The 19838-nt window shown below is 43.3% G+C and overlaps 1 protein-coding gene across 1 annotated transcript; it reads right to left on the minus strand.

Moving 5' to 3' along the window:
- Window positions 1-442: 442 nt before the first annotated feature.
- Window positions 443-3341, minus strand: LOC136319755 (terminal nucleotidyltransferase 5D-like). Its single transcript, XM_066252879.1, has 2 exons — window positions 3307-3341; window positions 443-1635 (listed from the first exon to the last, which is right to left on the minus strand). The coding sequence occupies exon 2, from the start codon at window positions 1613-1615 to the stop codon at window positions 443-445; it is 1173 nt and encodes a 390-aa protein (XP_066108976.1). The 5' UTR covers window positions 1616-1635; window positions 3307-3341.
- Between the last annotated feature and the right edge of the window lie 16497 nt (window positions 3342-19838).

A 19838-nucleotide genomic window follows, 5' to 3' on the forward strand; every position in this document is an offset into this window, starting at 1 on the left:
TTAATGTCACTGAGATTAGTCATTTCTATTGAGTATAGGAAATCCATTGATGGTTCAGTAGAAAAGGAAAATGAAGTGAACACAGGAAAGAAACTGATTGAATGCTGGCATCTTCACCTCTTTCATACTTTAGTCCAGGACGCAGACATTTCAAACGCGTTGGTCACCGCACATTTGGAAGTCATCAGTAGTGAGATTCGAAAATTATTCAAAGAGGTCCACCACCACATCTGACAGGTTTTACAGCTAACCAATAACACCTGAGAGTCGTTTGAAATGGTCAGTTCACAGATGGTGTTATATTTGCTACGATGTTTAAGCTATAATCAATGGAAAATGGTAGCTCCATAAAAATAAAAAATAGATCTTATATTTTGTGGAATTTGGAAAGTTGCTTTTTCAGAAGGTGTTTCCTGAAAGCGGAGTTTGTGCTGCACGGTCTCTAGACCACGCCCCGGGGCGCCTGGGGGTGCTGTGGGAGGTAGGGCTGGAAGAAGATGGGGGGCGGCCCGGCCCCCACGTAGTAAGAGGAGTACCCGCCCTCGGAGGCGAAGTAAGGGGCGGGGTGGTAGAAGCAGGTGACGCTGTCGGTGCTGGGGAGCACGTTCTGCTCCCCGAGGACCTTCAGGGCCATCAGGGTGATCATGTTGATGGTCTGCCGCCGATCGTGGCCCATGAGGCAGACGGTGCTCTCGTTCACCACCCCGCGCAGGGTCATGAGGTAGTCGTACTTGCACCTCTCCTCGCCGATGAAGTGGTTGTGCAGGTAGGCCTCGATCTTCCGCTGCTGCTCCGCCACGTCCGGGAAGTCGATGAAGAACCGCGAGCACATGTAGCGCTCCAGGCTCTTGATCTCCGCCGCGCAGGCCGGCTTGAAGTCGCGCGTCAGCAGGTCGCTGTACTTCAGGAGGCCGCCGCCTCGGATCTCCTCGGGTCTCCGGGTCGATATCAGCTTGCACTGCAGATGCGTCAGCGCTTCCTGGAAGTCTCCATACATGCTTTCTGCCACCACCACCGGGCAGGATTCTTGGGTGAGCTTCGCGTCCGTCTCACTGTAGAAGTCTAGGATGGGGTCCAGGAGGATCTGAAAGGAATCCACGCTGAATTCAAACTGCCTTCTGAGTGAGCTCACGAACTTCAGCTCCACGTTCTTCCCCGTGTTATTCGAGAGCGAGATGAGGCTCCAGCGATCATGCTTGTTGCACACTTTGACCATCTTCTGCACATAAGCCTCCTTCATGGTCTTGAGGCTGATCTTGGCCTTTTCGACACCGCTGGGTAAAAACTCGAATAGACACCCTAGAACTGCATCCTTGACGACCTGAAACTCTTGGTCGTTTGGCAGCTCGACACCAAAAATGACGTCCAGGTCCTTGTAGCTGATTCCGCTGTGGCTCGCGAGTATGTAGCTGGCCGTGGAGCCGTTCAGCCGGGTGTCTTTCACAATGATGCCTTGCTCTATCAGCTGGTCTTTCACAACATGAATGATACACTTCGGTTTTACCTCCAGGGTGGGGAAGTTCCCCCTTCCGTGAATTGGAATGACGTCATCCAACACCTGATCCAGTATTAGGACTTGATCCCAAGTGAGGCTGCTGAATCCAGGCTCAGACATTGTGCCGGGTCTGCAGGTCACTGGAAAGCAAGCGGGACATGAGAGGAGAAGTGAGCGTCCCGAAACGAGTGTTGCAGCCACAGCTTACGAAAAAGTTGAAAATAGACTGATCCTTAACATAAACCAAACTAGAACCAGAAAGTAAATTATCAATGTATCTAACTGTGGTTTAATCTTCAAGTGAAATAAAGCCACTGGGATTATGCTGAAATTGTTATATGTATTGATATTAGTGAATTCAAACAGACATTCTCAGGGATTTGTTAGAATTGTAATTTTTTATGTAGAATGGTGGCTTTTCTCAATTTTTACTCATGTAATACTATAATGATTCTATTTGTTATTAATTTGTTACAAATTTTTCATGATAACTGTAATGCATTATTTAAGTATTATACATTTAAATTTAAATTGAGATAAAAATAGCATGTTTGTGTGTTACACCCAACTGACTAGATGGTATAATAACGGCATAATGTTCAAAAGTAATATATAACATCTTTAACCCAAAATCATGAAGTAATTCTGTGTGATATATATATATGCAAATTAGAAGTTTTAAAATAGCCTTAGAAAAAAGCATAATTATCATTATGAAAATAAATACATGATACACACATTATTGTGATATATATTTGTGGCCCACACATGCACACATATAGACATATATGAACACAAAAATATAATGAAATACATTTTGCAATAGAATAAATATGTGATTTATATTGATCTGAAAAACCTCTCACTTCCACCTGACTTACCTCTGTGAACAAGGATGATTAAGAGATGAGAGTAACATTACGCTTCTTTGGTACATCTGCTATCCATTTTCACATAATGTATAATATCAATACAATGTTGTAAGTAAAAATTTCAAATATGACATTAAAATAATAAGAACTGGCTTCATGTGTGGATTATGGCTCAGCATTCAACTGTTACATGTCATATAGCAGAATCAAATACCTACACTATCTCAAAGACAAAAACATTCCAAAACTTATTGGGAAATTTAATTTGAAGAGCTGAACCAAAGAGCATGGCTAAATATGATCTCTGGATGACTGTCATATTAAAAGTGTGAAGACTGCAACAGATTCATCCACAGTGCATACGTCCTGTCTTAGGACAGGACAGGTCTTAGTTACTAAAAGCGTACTCATTCAGGATGTAATATAAAGCTATATTTTTAGGGACTGAAAGCCCAAATTCAAGGCAAAAATTCTTCCATAGTTTTCCACATAAATCCAAACATAAGGACAAAATATGACATTTCTAATTATCCTTCTCTAAATGTGACTATCAACGTTAGTTCACCCTTTGGCAGAATGTACAAATCCTGACTCTCTGCTGTCCCCCCATTGATCCTTAAAGCTATTCCTTTTCCAGTTAGCTTAGGCAGCATCAGTGTGCCTTTAATGTATCTGCCCACAGTAAGTACTGGATTCAGAACACAGTGGTTTCCATTGTCCCACTGGGTAAGTTCACTAGGAACTCAGGGCAAAACAAAGGAGCTGCCGGGATTCACCAAGTGCTGCAAAGAGCTGCTTGTATAACAAGGTGTGACCGTCCTCCCTGCCAGCACCCTGTGGTCCTTCCGACTACGGGAAGAAAAGAAAAGGTTAACTCCTGTCTTCATATCTGTATTACTACTGGGATAATATTTTCAAAGAGAACGACTTAAAACTCACCTTGGAGGGATTCCTTTCAAGAACGTTATGTAGTTGAATTAGTGAGATGATTCAGTGGACCCTTCCGTAGAGGTAAGAATTTTCTTCTTATCACTAAATGAAGTCATCAATCAACCAGGAAAACTGCAGGGAGCAAAAAAAGCAAACAATAGAGTTTTCTGATAAATATTATATACAAATCCACAAGTAAACTGATGACCGCTGGCCAGTAATGCTATAAATTATATACACAGAGAGAGAAAGAGAGAGAGAGAGAGAGAGAGAGAGAGAGAGAGAGAGAGAGAGAGAGGAGAGACAGTGAGAGAGAAGAGATGACTTTAGCACACATTGAGAGCTTGTAAACACATAGATTTGGGTCCCGTCTCCAGAGTTTCTTGTTCAAGGTCAGAGGTGGACCTGAATATTAGCACTTATACCAACTTCTCTGGTGATGCTGATGATGCTGGTTAGAGCAGTGGTCCCCAACCCCCGGGCCGTGGACCAGTACTGGTCCGTGGACCATTTGGTATCGGTCCACAGAGAAAGAAAAAATAACTTACATTATTTCCATTTTATTTATATTTAAGTCTGAATGATGTTTTATTTTTTAAAAATGAGCAGATTCCCTCTGTTACATCCGTCTAAGACTCACTCTTGACGCTTGTCTTGGTCACGTGATACATTTATCCGTCCCACCCTAAAGGCCAGTCCGTGAAAATATTTTCTGACATTAAACCAGTCCATGGCCCAAAAAAGGTTGGGGACCACTGGGTTAGAGAACCAGACTTTTAGAACTACTAACCTAAAGAAAACTGAGGAAAAAGAAGGAACAGCAGTCCAAATAGCAACACCTAATCCCTCATAATTTGGCTACTTCTATTTAATTTAAAGTACAGGAGGCCCTTGAGTTACGACACAGTTCATTCCTATGATAGCGACTAACCCAAATTTTGGTGTAAGTCGAAACACAGCCTAGCCTAACAAAAACAGGACGAACACCTGTGCTTCTAACAGTCCAGAATGGTGTAGGGAAGTGTCCTCCCTCCCTCACATCCCGCACGACTGTGCATTCTTCCCCCACGAGCAACCAAACTCGTTCACCCACGTAGTCTGTAAGTAATATGCTAACAGCTGAAACAGGTCACCATTTTTCAATTTTTTGCAAAAGAGACAGAGAGAGGGACAGAAAAGGGATAGGCAGACAGGAAGGGAGAGAGATGAGAAACATCAATTCTTTGCTGCAGCACTTTAGTTGTTCACTGATTGCTTTCTCATCTGTGCCTTGATGGGATGGGGGGGGGGGCTACAGCAGGCTGAGTGACCCCTTGCTGAAGCCAGCAACCTTTGCCAGATGAGCCCGTGCTCAAACCGGTGACCTCGGGGTTTTGAACCTGGGTTCTCTGCATCCCAGGCTGATGCTCTGTCCACTGCGCCACCGCCTGGCCAGGCCAGAGTAATCTTAAAATATATTTTAGGTTCAAAACAGCCAAAGAATGAATGTTTTAAATAATAAAAGTATAAACATTTAAAATGGAAACTGTACATTTCCAAAGTTTTTAATTAGATAGTGATTCTAAAGTTTATTTTGTTATGTATGTTGAATTTGGAATTGTAATATTGATGTGTGCTATTTTAACAGATTTGAAAAAGCATGAGGAAGTCATACAAAGACTAAGCTATCTGAATGCTTCTGTGACGCTTTCATTTTTACGTGCACATAATTTGTATGTGACTGACCACACTTACTAGGACAATAGTTGTATCACCAAATGCTGTGTGACTTACGCCTTAATGCACTGGTGATCTTGCAAATCTAAAGCATTTAAAGGTTCGGCAAGGAAGTCTCAATACCAGTTCCTTTTTAGCACTGGCCATTTTCAAGTCTGGTTTTGAAGAATGAGTCACATCGCTATTAATGCTTAAAAAAAAGTTCTAATTTAGGTTCATTCACAAACTTTTTAAGTCGCAAAAGTTTACTTGTCCAGACTCTGCTAATAAAACAATTGGGTTCATTTTCTAAATTTATAGCCTCTTACTAATGTATGCCAGATAATTGTGAAGCTAGAGAAGGGTGTTTAAGGTTTCTTAATTCTAGAAATCATGTTTTAATTGTGTTAAACTACGTGTCATAACTTTATTTTCAATTACCAGAAGGGCTCAAAAATTCATGTGCCTGGTCGCCTTCTCTAGTTCTTCAAGGAAAAATAACAAAGTAACTTGTAAGCAGAACCAGAGAATGACAGGTCTGCTGTATAATCGTTACCCTTAAGGGGCTGCCACATTTTCAGGAAACACAAAAAGAAACAAAAACACTACCTTTTCAGACTACGGGTGGGCGCTGTAGTACTGATTTTATTCTTCTACACTTGGTGAGGTGTAACATTTCATTACAAAGGAAATTAACTGCTTTCCTTTCAAGGCAGCATGGCAACTCAGGAAATTCTATATATCGGCCAAAATAAATTCACTTGCCGTAGGATTCTCTGGAGAATAAAGAAGGTTCCAGAATTATAGTCAACAACTAATACAACTTCCACATGATTCATGAACAGTGTCTGAAGAAGCAGGAAGCAAGAATTCGCCACAATGCTCCAGGAAAACTCCTCAGCTTTTAAAAGTTATATATGTCCATACATAAATCCTAAATATAAATATATCTGTCTGCTTCTTCCCTGAATGAACCCCTCAGCCATTAGAACTCCCTTTACCAGATGCTGCTCTCTCTGGGTCTGCCCAGGAACGGAGCGCCTGGGAGGGGTGAGGTGAGCTCCTCAGCAGGCTCTGGAGGGGGTCCGATGGGACGCACACAGGAAAGGGGGTTGTAGTCAGAGAGAGAGAAGGAGAGACACATGCACAAGAGGAGACGCAAGGCAAGAAAGAAATCAAGGAAGAAACAAGAGGACACAGAGCAAGCACTTGCAACAGCCCAGGTCTGGGCTGCTAAGCAGCTGCTGTCCAATGCAACCCAGTGCTGAAGAGAACGGACGCCCCCCAGCTCACCTCTGGGGTCCCATCACCCTCTCTCTCCACAGACTGCCTTCATTGCAGGCTCACCCCCTGGTAGCTACAAACATTGCCACACACAACTGAAGCTGGTTCATCGTATTGAGTCAGGTGGGTTCCACCTCCCCCAGGGAGGCAATCTCTACACTGCATTCCTGTCTCCTGTGGAATAAAACCGCTTCTCTCCCTTCTCACACAGAAAACAAAGTTCCTCTCTTCCCACCAAGGCCGTCTGGCTTGTGTCTCTCCTAACTCTTCCCATCCAAGGACCCCCAGACCCCAGACCCCTCCTCCTCCCAACTCTACTTCAATTATTGCCAACACAGACAACTTAGATTCATTCCCAGAAGGCAGTTTTCTTATGAAACAAGTGGCTTCTTTTCCTAGAGTATTTTTTCCTTAACTCTTTTTATTTATTTATTTATTCATTTTAGAGAGGAGAGGGAGAGAGAGAGGGGAGAGACAGAGAGAGAAGGGGGGAGGAGCTGTAAGCATCAACTCCCATATGTGCCTTGACCAGGCAAGCCCAGGGTTTCGAACCAGCGACCTCAGCATTTCCAGGTCGACGATTTATCCACTGCGCCACCACAGGTCAGGCCTCCTTAACTCTCTTGATCATGAGCAGTTCTCTCCCTGACTTCAGTGCTTCTGCTCGTGGGCTGGCTGGAAATAGTTAGTTCCTAGAGTTTGCTTCCCAGAGCCACTTCTCACAAGAGAAGACACCTGAGAAGCATTCTTTAAAAAGAGTCAAACTGCCCTGGCCAGTTGGCTCAGCGGTAGAGTGTCGGCCTAGCGTGTGGAGGACCCGGGTTCGATTCCTGGCCAGGGCACACAGGAGAAGCGCCCATTTGCTTCTCCACCCCTCCGCCGTGCTTTCCTCTCTGTCTCTCTCTTCCCCTCCCGCAGCCAAGGCTCCATTGGAGCAAAGATGGCCCGGGCGCTGGGCATGGCTCTGTGGCCTCTGCCTCAGGCGCTAGAGTAGCTCTGGTCGCAACATGGCGACGCCCAGGATGGGCAGAGCATTGCCCCCTGGTGGGCAGAGCATTGCCCCATGGTGGGCGTGCCGGGTGGATCCCGGTCGGGCGCATGCGGGAGTCTGTCTGACTGTCTCTCCCCGTTTCCAGCTTCAGAAAAAAAAAAAAAAAAAAAAGAGTCAAACTTCAGTCCTTGATAGTTTAATATCTTTACCTTAATAAAACACATTAAGTTTATTTTAGTAATATTAAATGCACGCATCTGAGAATTGTTTCTAATCTTTCTTACATTGTTCTATTAGCATAAATAGAATCTACTTTCTAAGGTACACAGAGACTACACAAATGAGGTAACTGATGAGTGCTTTCCAGGAAAAGAAACACTTGAGAAGAAGTTCAGAATTAAAGAAAATATATGTAAATATACTAGATTACTTGGATATAACTTTCACAGATATGTTGTAGTTAAGCACACTTGGTATCTTTTAAAAAAATTTGTACAGAATTTTAACTTAATACTTCATTTCAGAAATGTCTGAAGTTAACTTTCTTTTGGACATTTTTTCTTTTAGATTTTTTTTTCTACTTATTCATTTTTAGAGAGAGAGAGAGAAGGGGGAGGAGCAGGAAGCATCAACTCCCACATGTGCCTTGACCAGACAAGTGCAGGGTTTCGAACTGGTGACCTCAGCATTCCAGGTTGATGTTTTATCCACTGCGCCACCACAGGTCAGGCCCTGAAGTGAACTTTTAAAGTTATTTACTATCAGGCTATTTATTGAGATGTCAATGTGTTTGTTAATTAATCAGGGGACTTTGTAATTCCCTTACCCTGGAGTTATGAATAAACATAAACCTTGATACTAGATAGACACATCAATGATATTATTTCTTTTATCTATTACTGTTCACTTAGAACATAAATTAAAATGTTAAAATAATGCATTATCTCGGCACATTAACTGATTTCAACTTGACCACAACCATACTTATACATAATTAATAAAATAATTTTCTATTAAATTCATTTTATCATACATTTTAGTTGAAATAAATAAGTTTCTAATAAAATGTTATTTTACTGTCAAATCTGATGTCTACTCGAAGTTGAAACTAAAAGAAAAAGTATCGACACTCCATTTCTGTGGGGTTTCTCACCGTGTCTGTTAATAGCGTGCTGCTAAACTTAACAGCATGCCTCTCTGAAGACGAGCTTCCTTCCTCAGAGCTCCCCGCTAACTGATCTCCCCACATTCTCTGCCCTTCATTTGACACAATAGCATGGGTAGCGTTGCTAGGAAACCAAGAATGTTACTGTTGCATCATTAGTTTGGAATGAAGTGTATTTTATTGTATGTTTTGGCTTCTTTTGTGAAAATTATTTGCCTGTGTGCCTGTGGGTTGATTTCTGTGCTCTCAGTTCTGCTCCGTTGGTCTTGAGTGTCTGTTTTTCTGCCATTACCATGCTGCTTTGAGTCCTGTAACTCTGTCGTATAATTTGAAGGCAGGAAGTTTGGTACTTCCAATTTCATTTTTTTTCCCTTAGGATTGCATTGTCTATTAGCGGTCTTTTGTGGTTCAAATCTAATGACATTTTTGTTTTATTTCTTTAAAAATTTCATTGGGATTTTAACATAGACTGCATTAAATCTGTAAAATGCTTTGTATAATATAGCATTTCACTAAGTTGATTCTTCTAATCCATGAACATGGAATATCTTCCCATTTCATTTTTTCTTTTCCAATCTTTTTTAAAATGCTTTTTTGTTTTCAGTATATACATTCTTCACATCCTTTGTTAAGTTTATTCCTAGGTATTTTATTCTTTCTGTTGCAATTACAAAAAGAATTATTGGTTTCATTTCTTTTCTGAAGTGTCATTGTTAGTGTATAGTGCAACTTTACCATATATAAAAATTAATTCAAAATGGCTCAAAGACCTGAAACAATAAATCACATAGAAGAAAATATTGGCACTAAACTTAGAGACATTAGGTCTTAGAGAAGATTTTATAAATTTGACCCCAAAGGTCCAAGGGAGGTAAAGGAAAAAATAAATGAATTGGACTATAATGAAGTAAAAAGCTTCTGCACAGCACAAGAAACTGCAAACAAAATAAAAAGGTAAAAAGGCAGCTAACAAATGGGAGGAGTGTGTGTGTGCGTGCGTGTGTGTGTGTGTGTGTGTGTGTGACAGAGACAGAGAGAGGGAGGGACAGAGAAGGACAGACAGACAAAAAGGAAGAGATGAGGAGCATCAGTTCTTCACTGCAGCACCTTGGTTGTTCATTGATTACTTTCTCATATGTGCCTTGACTGGGGGGCTACAGCAGAGTGAGTGACCCCTTGCTCAAGGCAGGAACCATGGGGTCATGTCTATGATCCCACGCTCAAGCCAGCAATGACACGTTCAAGCTGGTGAGCCTGCGCTCAAGCCAGATGAGCCAGCGACCTCAGGGTTTCGAACCTGGGTCCTCTGCATCCCAGTCCGACGCTCTATCCACTGTGCCACTGGCTGGTCAGGCAGGAGGAGATATTTTTAAAGAACAAATCCAACAAGGGGTTAATATCAAAACTATAGTAAAAACTCATACAGCTCAACACCAAACAAACAAAAAATCCAATTAAAAATGGGCAGAAGGGCCCCAGCCTGGTGGTTCACTAGACAGCACAACAGCCTGCTATAAGGACATTGCAGGTTCAATCCCTCAGGGCACAAGGAGAGGCCATCTACTTCTCTTTCCCTCCCTCTCTCCCTCTCTCCCTCTCTCCCTCTCACAGCCAGCGGCTCAGCTGGTTCAAGCATCAGTCCAGGCACTGAGGATATAGCTCCCTTGGTCTGAGTGTGTCAGCCTCAGGTACTAAAAATATTGATAGCTCGGTTGATTTACACATGGGTCCCAGATGAGGGCTGCTGGGTGGATCCTGGTCGGGGCACATGTGAGAGTCTGTCTCACTATCTCCCCTCCTCTCACTTGAAAAACAAAACAAAACATAAAACAAGAACAGAGTTACCATATCACCCAGCAACCTGTCTTCTCAGTATCGACCCAACAGATTTGAAAACTTTCATTTGCAAACATTTATGAACCCCATGTTCATTACATATAATATATATATTATATTTATATGTATTACACATAATTTATTTTAAATAATTAAAAAACATTGTTTTCTTTTATATTGAATTTATTGGGGTGACATTGGTTCGCAAAACCTTACAGGGTTTCAAGGGTATAACTCAAACATGATTTGTATCCTGTATGCACCGTATGTAAATCACCCCAAGAAAAGTCTCTTCCCCCATTTTTTTTTTTTTTATATTTTATTAAAAGCAAGGGTTCCTTCTTTTTTATCATTTATTTATTTATTTATTCATTTTAGACAGGAGAGGGGGGGAGAGAGAGAGAGAGAGAGAGAGAGAAGAGACAGAGAGAGAGAAGGGGGGGAGGAGCTGGAAGCATCAACTCCCATATGTGCCTTGACCAGGCAAGCCCAGGGTTTCGAACCGGCGGACCTCAGCATTTCCAGGTCGACGCTTTATCCACTGCGCCATCACAGGTCAGGCAAAATAATTTTATTTATTTATTTTAGGTTTTATTTATTCATTTTAGAGAGAAGGAACAGAGAAAGAGAGAAGGAGGGGAGGAGCAGAAAGCATCAACTCCCATATGTGCCTTGACCAGGGAAGCCCGGGGTTTCGAACCGGCAACCTCAGAGTTCCAGGTTGACGCTTTACCCACTGCGCCACCACAGGTCATCTTCCCCCGTTTTACCACCCGGGCCCTGCCTCCTGTCCCCACCGGCTCCCCTCCGGCCACCACACTCCGCACTGTGTCTCAGCGTAGATGAGTTTGGCTAATCCCCACACCTTTAATCCACCCCCCTCCCGCCTCCTGTCAGCCAGCTGTCACTCTGCTCCCTGTGGCCTGCCTCTGCTTCTAGTTTGTTCATCAGATGCCACATATAAACGACATCACACGGTACTTGTCTTTCTCTGCCTGGCGATTCACTTAGCATAATAATCTCCAGGGCCATCCATGCTGTCACAAAAGTTAAATTTCTTTTTTTTTATGAGAATGGTCTTAAAAAATGCCGAGTGATACCTGACCAGGTGGTGGCACAGTGGATAGAGCGTCGGACTGGGATGCAGAGGACCCAGGTTCGAGACCCTGAGGTCGCCAGCTTGAGCCCAAGGTCACTGGCTCCAGCAAGGGGTTACTCAGTCTGCTGAAGACCCGCGGTCAAGGCACGTATGGGAAAGCAATCAATGAACAATTAAGGTGTCGCAATGCGCAACGAAAAACTAATGATTGATGCCTCTCATCTCTCCGTTCCTGTTTGTCTGTCCCTGTCTATCCCTCTCTCTGACTCTCTCTCTGTAAAAAAAAAAAAAAAAAAAAAAATGCCGAGTGAACTGTCCTATTTTTAAGATAAAACACTCAATTCCTTCACTGAGCTCCTTAGAAAAGTACTAGAGGACTTGTTCTCTGAAGAGCCAAAGACTAGAAATGAGGGTGAGGGACTTTGAATTGAGTGTGAAAGCATCCTTGAATGGGTTTCTGAAAATAAGCGGCTAGCAGAGGAAGGCTCACTATTTCAAGTATTTTGACATAGACGATTACATCCTTGACCAATGAGAACTATCTTAAGAGAAAACAATTTGTCATCAGCAATGAGCTAGTCAGATAAACAGCACTAACATCTACCTCCTGATGGACTTATCAGAATAAATAATGACTGGCCTAGGATTTTTCACTTTATTTTACCAGTAAAGTGTTGCTGTCTTTTAAAAGCTATACTATATTTTGGAGTGGCAAGTTATATATAATTTTACACACACACACACACACACTCCCGTTTTGTTTCACTGATTCAGATTGACTGGTCCTTTAAAACAGGCACTGGAGAAAACTCAAAGATTACATTTGGACAGCAAATTTAATATCAGAGCTTCAGGTATCAATATCCACTTAATACAACTTTGGCAAAAGAAATGAGTAAGAACTTGAGGTAACAAAAGATCTTGGGTAAGAAATTAGATTGTTTTAAATGACACAAAGTTATTGTAATACAGTAAAAAGCTTTATCCTTATCTTCTAAGATTTATTTGTATCTCTAAATAGTCTTTACTAATTTTTGAGACAGCTAAATATTCACTGGGAGTGCCGAAAAAGATGGAGACTACGTAAATGTTACTGTAGCAACATAGTAACTATAGTAACATAGTAACTATAGTAATGCTAAAATGCTTGGGGGTGGGAGGGCAGATACTTATTGAATTTCAGAACTTTTCAGATATTTTATTGGTCATATTATAAATGAAATAGTTTTCTTAATGTCCCTTCAGGTTTACTCGTTACTATTGTATAGAAATAAAGTTAACGGGTTTTTTTGAAGGGGAGATATGGTTAATACCGTCATGCCTCCGTCTGGTGCCAGGTGGGCACTGGGAATACAGGGAAACACTTTGTAAAGTGTATGACTGCCTGACCACTACGCTGGACCCTTGTAACTAATACAAAACACTGAGTACAAACTGTAATTAAAATTTTTGAAATAATTTCAAAAAGTTAATTTAGGGACATATAGTATACATTACATAAGACCTTCATAGAGGTCTGGGGTGTCACATGTAATCAAGCACATTAATATTTCTGCAGTGCAATATGATCACTCACCCTAAATAGGATAAATAAATATAATAATTACGTCCTTACATTCCTAGTGTTACCACCAAACTAGTTCGTGTTAGGTCAGGCTTCATTACTAAAAGTGTGAAAACAGCCTGACCAGGCGGTGGTGCAGTGGATGGAGCATCGGACTGGGACGCGGAAGACCCAGGTTCCAGACCCCGAGGTCTTGGCTTGAACGCAAGCTCATCTGGCTTGAGCATGGGATCATAGACATGACCCCATGGCCACTGGCTTGAGCCCAAAGGTCGCTGGCTTGAAGCCCAAGGTCGCTGGCTTGAGCAAGGGGTCACTCGCTCTGCTGTAGCCCTCGGTCAAGGCACATAGGAGAATGAAATCAATAAACAACTAAGGAGACTAAGGAGCTGCAACAAACAATTGATGCTTCTCATCTCTCTTTCCTGTCTGTCTGTCCCTATCCATCCCTCTCTCTGTCTCTCTCTCTCTCTCTGTCTCACACACACACAAAATAAGTGTGAAAACATTTCATTTTCAGGGGTTTAAATTTTTTTTTTTCCAATTGTGGATAAAGGGGATGGCTCTGTGTATAAAGGCTGACTTTACATTGGGAATATCTCTAGCTAAGGGGAAGATTAAGAAAGTCAATAATGCTAATTCCTGGCCCTGGCCGGTTGGCTCAGCGGTAGAGCGTCGGCCTAGCGTGCAGAGGACCCGGGTTCGATTCCTGGCCAGGGCACACAGGAGAAGCGCCCATTTGCTTCTCCACCCCTCCCCCTCTCCTTCCTCTCTGTCTCTCTCTTCCCCTCCCGCAGCCAAGGCTCCATTGGAGCAAAGATGGCCCGGGCGCTGGGCATGGCTCTGTGGCCTCTGCCTCAGGTGCTAGAGTGGCTCTGGTCGCAACATGGCGACGCCCAGGATGGGCAGAGCATCGCCCCCTGGTGGGCAGAGCGTCGCCCCTGGTGGGCGTGCCGAGTGGATCCCGGTCGGGCGCATGCGGGAGTCTGTCTGACTGTCTCTCCCTGTTTCCAGCTTCAGAAAAATGAAAAAAAAAAAAATAATGCTAATTCCTATTTATACATTTATTATCTAAAGCCAGTATTTTGTGTATGATTTTCATGTGAATAGATCTATAAATACCCAAGAGGAGACACATATTTATTTGAATATTTTCATTGTATTTGAATTGCGCTGATGCAACCTATGCTCAGTCAACCCTGTATGTTGAAACTTTACCTCATTCCATACTCAGTCGCTCTGGCTTATCTTAATTATAATTTGTTATATTTCAACACCTCTTGAGTGTTTATAACCTATGTTTATATACATCGTCCCAGAACTCTGAAAGACAGCTCGAGCAAACATTATGGCGGCATTTCACGGATGAGAAAATAACTTGAGTGAAATAAGTAAATCAGAAAAAGGTAAGAACTATATGACTTCACACACAGGCGGGATATAAAACTGAGACTCATGGACATGGATAAAAGTGAAGTGCTTCCCAGGGAAAGAGGGTGTGGGGGTGGTGGGAGGAAGGGAGTAAAGAGGGACAAATATATGGTGACAGAAAATGACCTGACGTTGGGTGATGGGCAGATGACATAATCAACAGTTCAGACGCTCTAGAGATGCTTACCTGGGCCGTGGCCGGATGGCTCGGTTGGTTAGAGCATCATCCCAAAGCTGAGGTTGCCAGTTCAATACCCAGTCGGGGCACAGACAGGAAAAGTTTGATGTGCCTGTTTCTCTTTCTCTCTCCCTTCCTCTTTTGCTGAAATCAATGAATAAAAAACTTTTTTTTTAAATGAAGTGTTTACATGAAACCTATGTACTCTTATTGATCAATGCCACCCAGTTAAATTTTCTAAATAATATTATATTTTAAAACAAGAGAGAAAGGATATACTAACTGAAATGAAGACTGATTTACAGGGAGTCACCAGTACAGTCCATGACGCTGAGAGTCCTACCAGTGACTGGGAATATAAGGGCTCAAAAACCACCCACTCAGAATAGGAGTAAAAGACACTAAAAAGTGAGAACAGTGTAGGAATCCTCTGGGACAGGGGTCGGGAACCTTTCTGGCTGAGAGAGCCACGAACGCCACATATTTTAAAATGTAATTCTGTGAGACACATACAACGGCCCGTGTACGTTATGCATTATCCAATAAAAATCTGGTGCTGTCCTGGAGGACAGCTGTGATTGGCTCCAGCCACCCGCAACCATGAACATGAACGGTAGGAAATGAATGGATTGTAATACATGAGAATGTCTTATATTTTTAAGGTTATTATTTTTTTTATTAAAGATTTGTCTGCGAGCCCGATGTAGCCCTCAAAAGAGCCACATCTGGCTTGCTAGCCACAGGCTCCCGACCCCTGCTCTGGGACATCAGGAGCACCTCCATTCCCGTCACGGGAGGACAGGAAGGAGCAGAGAGCAAGGACCTGGAGACCTATGCAAAGATAAGTAAATAAATAAATAACAAAGGAAACTTCCCCTCACCTGATGAAAGAAACAGACATACAAGTCCAGCAACCACAGAGTCCCAAATAAGCTGACCCCAAAGAGACCCACACCATGACACATCATCATTAAAATTCAAAAGGTTAAAGACAATCTTAAAAACAGAATGAGCCTGACCAGGTGGTGGCGCAGTGGGTAGAGCGTTGGACTGCGATGTGGAAAGACCCAGGTTCGAGACCCCGAGGTCACCAGCTTGAGCGCGGGCTCATCTGGCTTGAGCAAAGAGCTCACCAGCTTGGACCCAAGGTCGCTGGCTCCAGCAGGGGGTTACTTGGTCTGCTGAAGGCCCGCGGTCAAGGCACATATGAGAGCAATCAATGAACAACTAAGAAGTCGCAATGCGCAACAAAAAACTAATGATTGATGCTTCTCATCTCTTCGTTCCTGTCTGTCTGTCCCTGTCTATCCCTCTCTCTGACTCTGTCTCTGTAAAAAAACCAAACCAAAACAAAACAAAAACCCAGAATGAGAAAAGCAGTTATTTACCTATAAGGAAGCTCTTCAGGCCAGAAAAATTGACAAGAAATATTCAAAGTGATGAAAAGCAAGAACCTATAACCAAGATTACTCTACCCAGCAAAGCTGTCACTTAGAATTGAATGGCAGGTAAACAGCTCCTCAGACAAGAAAAGCTAAAGGAGTTCAAAACCAGCACACTAGCATTAATTAAATGTTAAAGTGTCATCTTTCAGAAGGAAAGGAAAAGGCCCTGGCTGGTTGGCTCAGCAGTAGAGCATCAGCTTGGCGGGTGGAAGTCCTGGGTTCAATTTCCCGTCAGGGCACACAGGAGAAGCGCCCATCTGCTTCTCCACCCTTCCCCCTCTCCTTCCTCTCTGTCTCTCTCTTCCTCTCCCGCAGCCAAGGCTCCATTGGAGCAAAGATGGCCCGGGCACTGGGGATGACTCCATGACTTCTGCCTCAGGCGCTAGAATGGCTCCAGTTGCAACAGAGCAATGCCCTAGATGGACAGAGCATCGCCCCCTGGTGGGCAGAGCATCGCCCCCTGGTGGGCATGCCGGGTGGATCCCTGGTGGGGTGCATGCGGAAGTCTGTCTGTCTGCCTCCCTGCTTCTCACTTCAGAAAAATATAAAAAAGAAGAAGAGGATAAAAGATCAAATATATGAACAATATAATGGTAATAAATACATACATATAAATGAACCTAAAACAAAACCAAAATAAATGAAGAAGCAGAACAGAAACAGACTCAGATACAGAGAGCACTTTGATGGCGTTGGGGGTGGGTCACGAAGGGGAGGGGTAAAGAAGGACAAACTGGTTGTTACAAAACAGTCACGGGGATGGAAAGTACAGCACAGGGAATAGAGTCAACAACATTGTAACAATTATGTATGGTGTCAGAGGGGTGTGAGATTTACTTAAATGATCGCTTAATAAATTGCGTAATGTCTAATCACTGGGGTGTACACCTGAAACAATATAATAATGTATGCCAACTGCAATTGAAAAAATAAAAAAGATTTAAAAATGGAGAGGAGGGAAACACATTCCGTTACCACACACGCAATGTGGAACGCACACAAAGAGCCCCCGTCCACGCGCGGGCAGAGAGGGCTCTGGCCGCTCCTCGGCTGCTCCGAAGAATCCTAACGTGCTTGTGGAATGTTCCACAACTCCCCTCACCTCCCAGCCCATGGCCTGCCCCGCCTTTCCTGTGACGGGCAATGAGTATGCTATATTATTGGTATTAGGCTGATTAGCCATAGAACAGACTTAAAATAAGAATATACTAATAAAGTAAGCCCACAGAAGGATTTGTATAACGTGCCACTCATGTTACTCTTAGTAAATATTAAACCTGGCTTGTTCCTCTAACTGTAGCTATGATTTAACATCACCAATCTAGGAATCAAAAGATAGGTATTCTGTAACAAATCAAAAGTATAGACTCAATCCTCTGCTTTCACCTCTGGCTGAGTTTTCGTTCCAGTTCAACAGCCTGTTCCCCTCTCAGAATAAAGAATGTTCACGCTGGTGATGAGTCACAGACCTTGGCTGACCCACACCAAGAGTTAACATCAGAGCAGGAAGAAGGACCCTGCAGGCCACCTCCCCTCTCTCTCTCCAGGCTGAGGCTTCCAGTTCCAATTCTCCAATAAGATCAAGAGGACAGAGGAAGTGCAGCCAGCCATGACAACAAGAACATTGTCTCCCTCAGGAGAGACTTCCCATCCAGCATCTTCCCAGGAATGCCCGCATCCCACATTCCCCCATCCCCTGTGTAATCTGGCCAAGGAATCTGAGCTGTTAAGACGGGTTTTTGAGGACAGGAGTCACCCCACCTTCTCAGGCGGTGGCACTGAAACGAACCTGTCCTTTCCACTAAGCACCTGTGACATGAATATTGACTTTTCATAAGCGGTGGGAGCAGGGTCTGCAGGTGTTTCGCTAGTTACAGTCTCACCCTGGCCCAGCTCCTGGAATCAACCAACAAGCTGCTCCTCACGACTGACAACCGCCCTCATCAACACAGGCTCTGGTGTTGTTTATAGAAGTCTGACCCTCAGGATAACTGAAAAAAGAAAAAAACAACTATTGAAATGTAAAGCCCCATTAGGACACTTACCTGGGTGTAACCCTCTGCCCAGGGGCATCTTTGCTGCGGTCACATCACGCTCTGGATCACTGCTGCCCAGAGGGAAGAGGGCTCTGGTGCCCTGGCTGACCCCTCGTTGTCCGTCTCCTGTGACCCCTGTCCCACAGCAGGGTGGCAGATAACACGTGTCCAAAAGAGAAAATAACTTGTCAGATTAACTTTTTTTTTTTTTTTTTTTTTGGGCCATGGTATGTCAAAAACAAAAAGCAGACAAGAAAACAAAACTGAAGAAATACTTTTGATTGCTAAGGAAACTAAAAGTTACATCATCAAAACAATCCTTGGCGGAAAATTCTGAATCTGCACCACAATTTTAGCCTAAGACATCCACCTTCCTCTCAAGCCTTGGCTCAAAGAGTAGAGATTGAAAGCTCGGAAACTCACAAGATTGCATGCTTCATTTTAAAACTGTTTTATGAAAATATTTCAAGCACACCGAACACCGTGCAGCTACATCAGGCCACACTTACTTCAAATCTTATTTTGGAAGAAACATTTCAAATAAGAGTGAGGCCCCTATGTACCATATCTGATTCCACTCTTCTGCTCCACAGAAGAAATGACTATCTTGATTTAACTCTATTTATCACTCCCAAGCATGACTTTGGACTTTATTATAATGCTGTCTTGAATGCTTTTAAACTTTACATAAACGGTAACATATTGTACCAATCACTCCACATTTTCAATCAACATTGACTTTAGATATATCTCTGTTAACACATGAAATGGAAGTCCATTCATTTTAACTGCTGTATAGTATTTCATAGTATAAATGTGCAATTTACCTACCCTTTCTCTGGCAGATGCACATGTTTCTAATTTTTCTATTACAAAACGTTGCAATTAATAACCTTGTATGTATCTTCTTGTGGACAGATCCAGAAACTTTCCCAGGTTGTACATCCACATCTACCACTAATATGCATGCTCTTCAAAGCAATGATTTTTGTCTTCTGAATTTATTAGCATACCCCCATTGGATTCAAATTACTGACTGCCAACTTTGTGCCAGACATTGGTGGCTAAGCCCTGGGCTAGATTACAAAACTGAATTAAATGGTCCTCATCCTCAAGTCTTGTGAGAAATATTTATTTGCTCCTCCTGGAGTCCCTTAGCCCTCTCCGCATCTCTGGGGCAGAACACTCGGCTCTAATCACCTGACAGCACACCGCACCGCAATGAAAACGTTTAACCACCTGTCTCCCCACCACACACACACAGGGCGGCTAGCGCCTGAGGGGCAGGGACCCTGGGGTCACCACCTTTGTGCCCCGAGACCTGGCTCCATGGAGTCAGTGTGTGTGGTGGGACGGTCACCTTGCAATAAATAAGAAATTAATTCTGGGCATCATCAAAATCCAGCGAAGGTCTCCCACCACGGCAGGTAACATAAACACACAACTCAGGCGTTCTCCGTCCTTGCCCGAACCCTCCATGCATACACATACACACACATGCCCGCCCACACACACGCACACACACATACACACACATGCACGAACACACGCACGCACATACACACACATGCACGAACACACGCACATGCACGCACATACACACACGCACACATGTGTACACACACTCACGCGCACACACATACACACATATGCACATACACACATACACACGCACACGCACCTGCCACACCCTCCCTCTGCCCACTCGGCTCCTCCTCACAATCTCGTCTCAGCTCACAATCTCCACAAGACCCAACAGGCCAGCAACTTCAGCTGCTCCAGTTCGGGGAGCCGATCTTCCGGGCGTCACTGAAACA

This window comes from Saccopteryx bilineata, chromosome 1, assembly GCF_036850765.1.
Source record: "Saccopteryx bilineata isolate mSacBil1 chromosome 1, mSacBil1_pri_phased_curated, whole genome shotgun sequence".
Taxonomy (NCBI): domain Eukaryota; kingdom Metazoa; phylum Chordata; class Mammalia; order Chiroptera; family Emballonuridae; genus Saccopteryx; species Saccopteryx bilineata.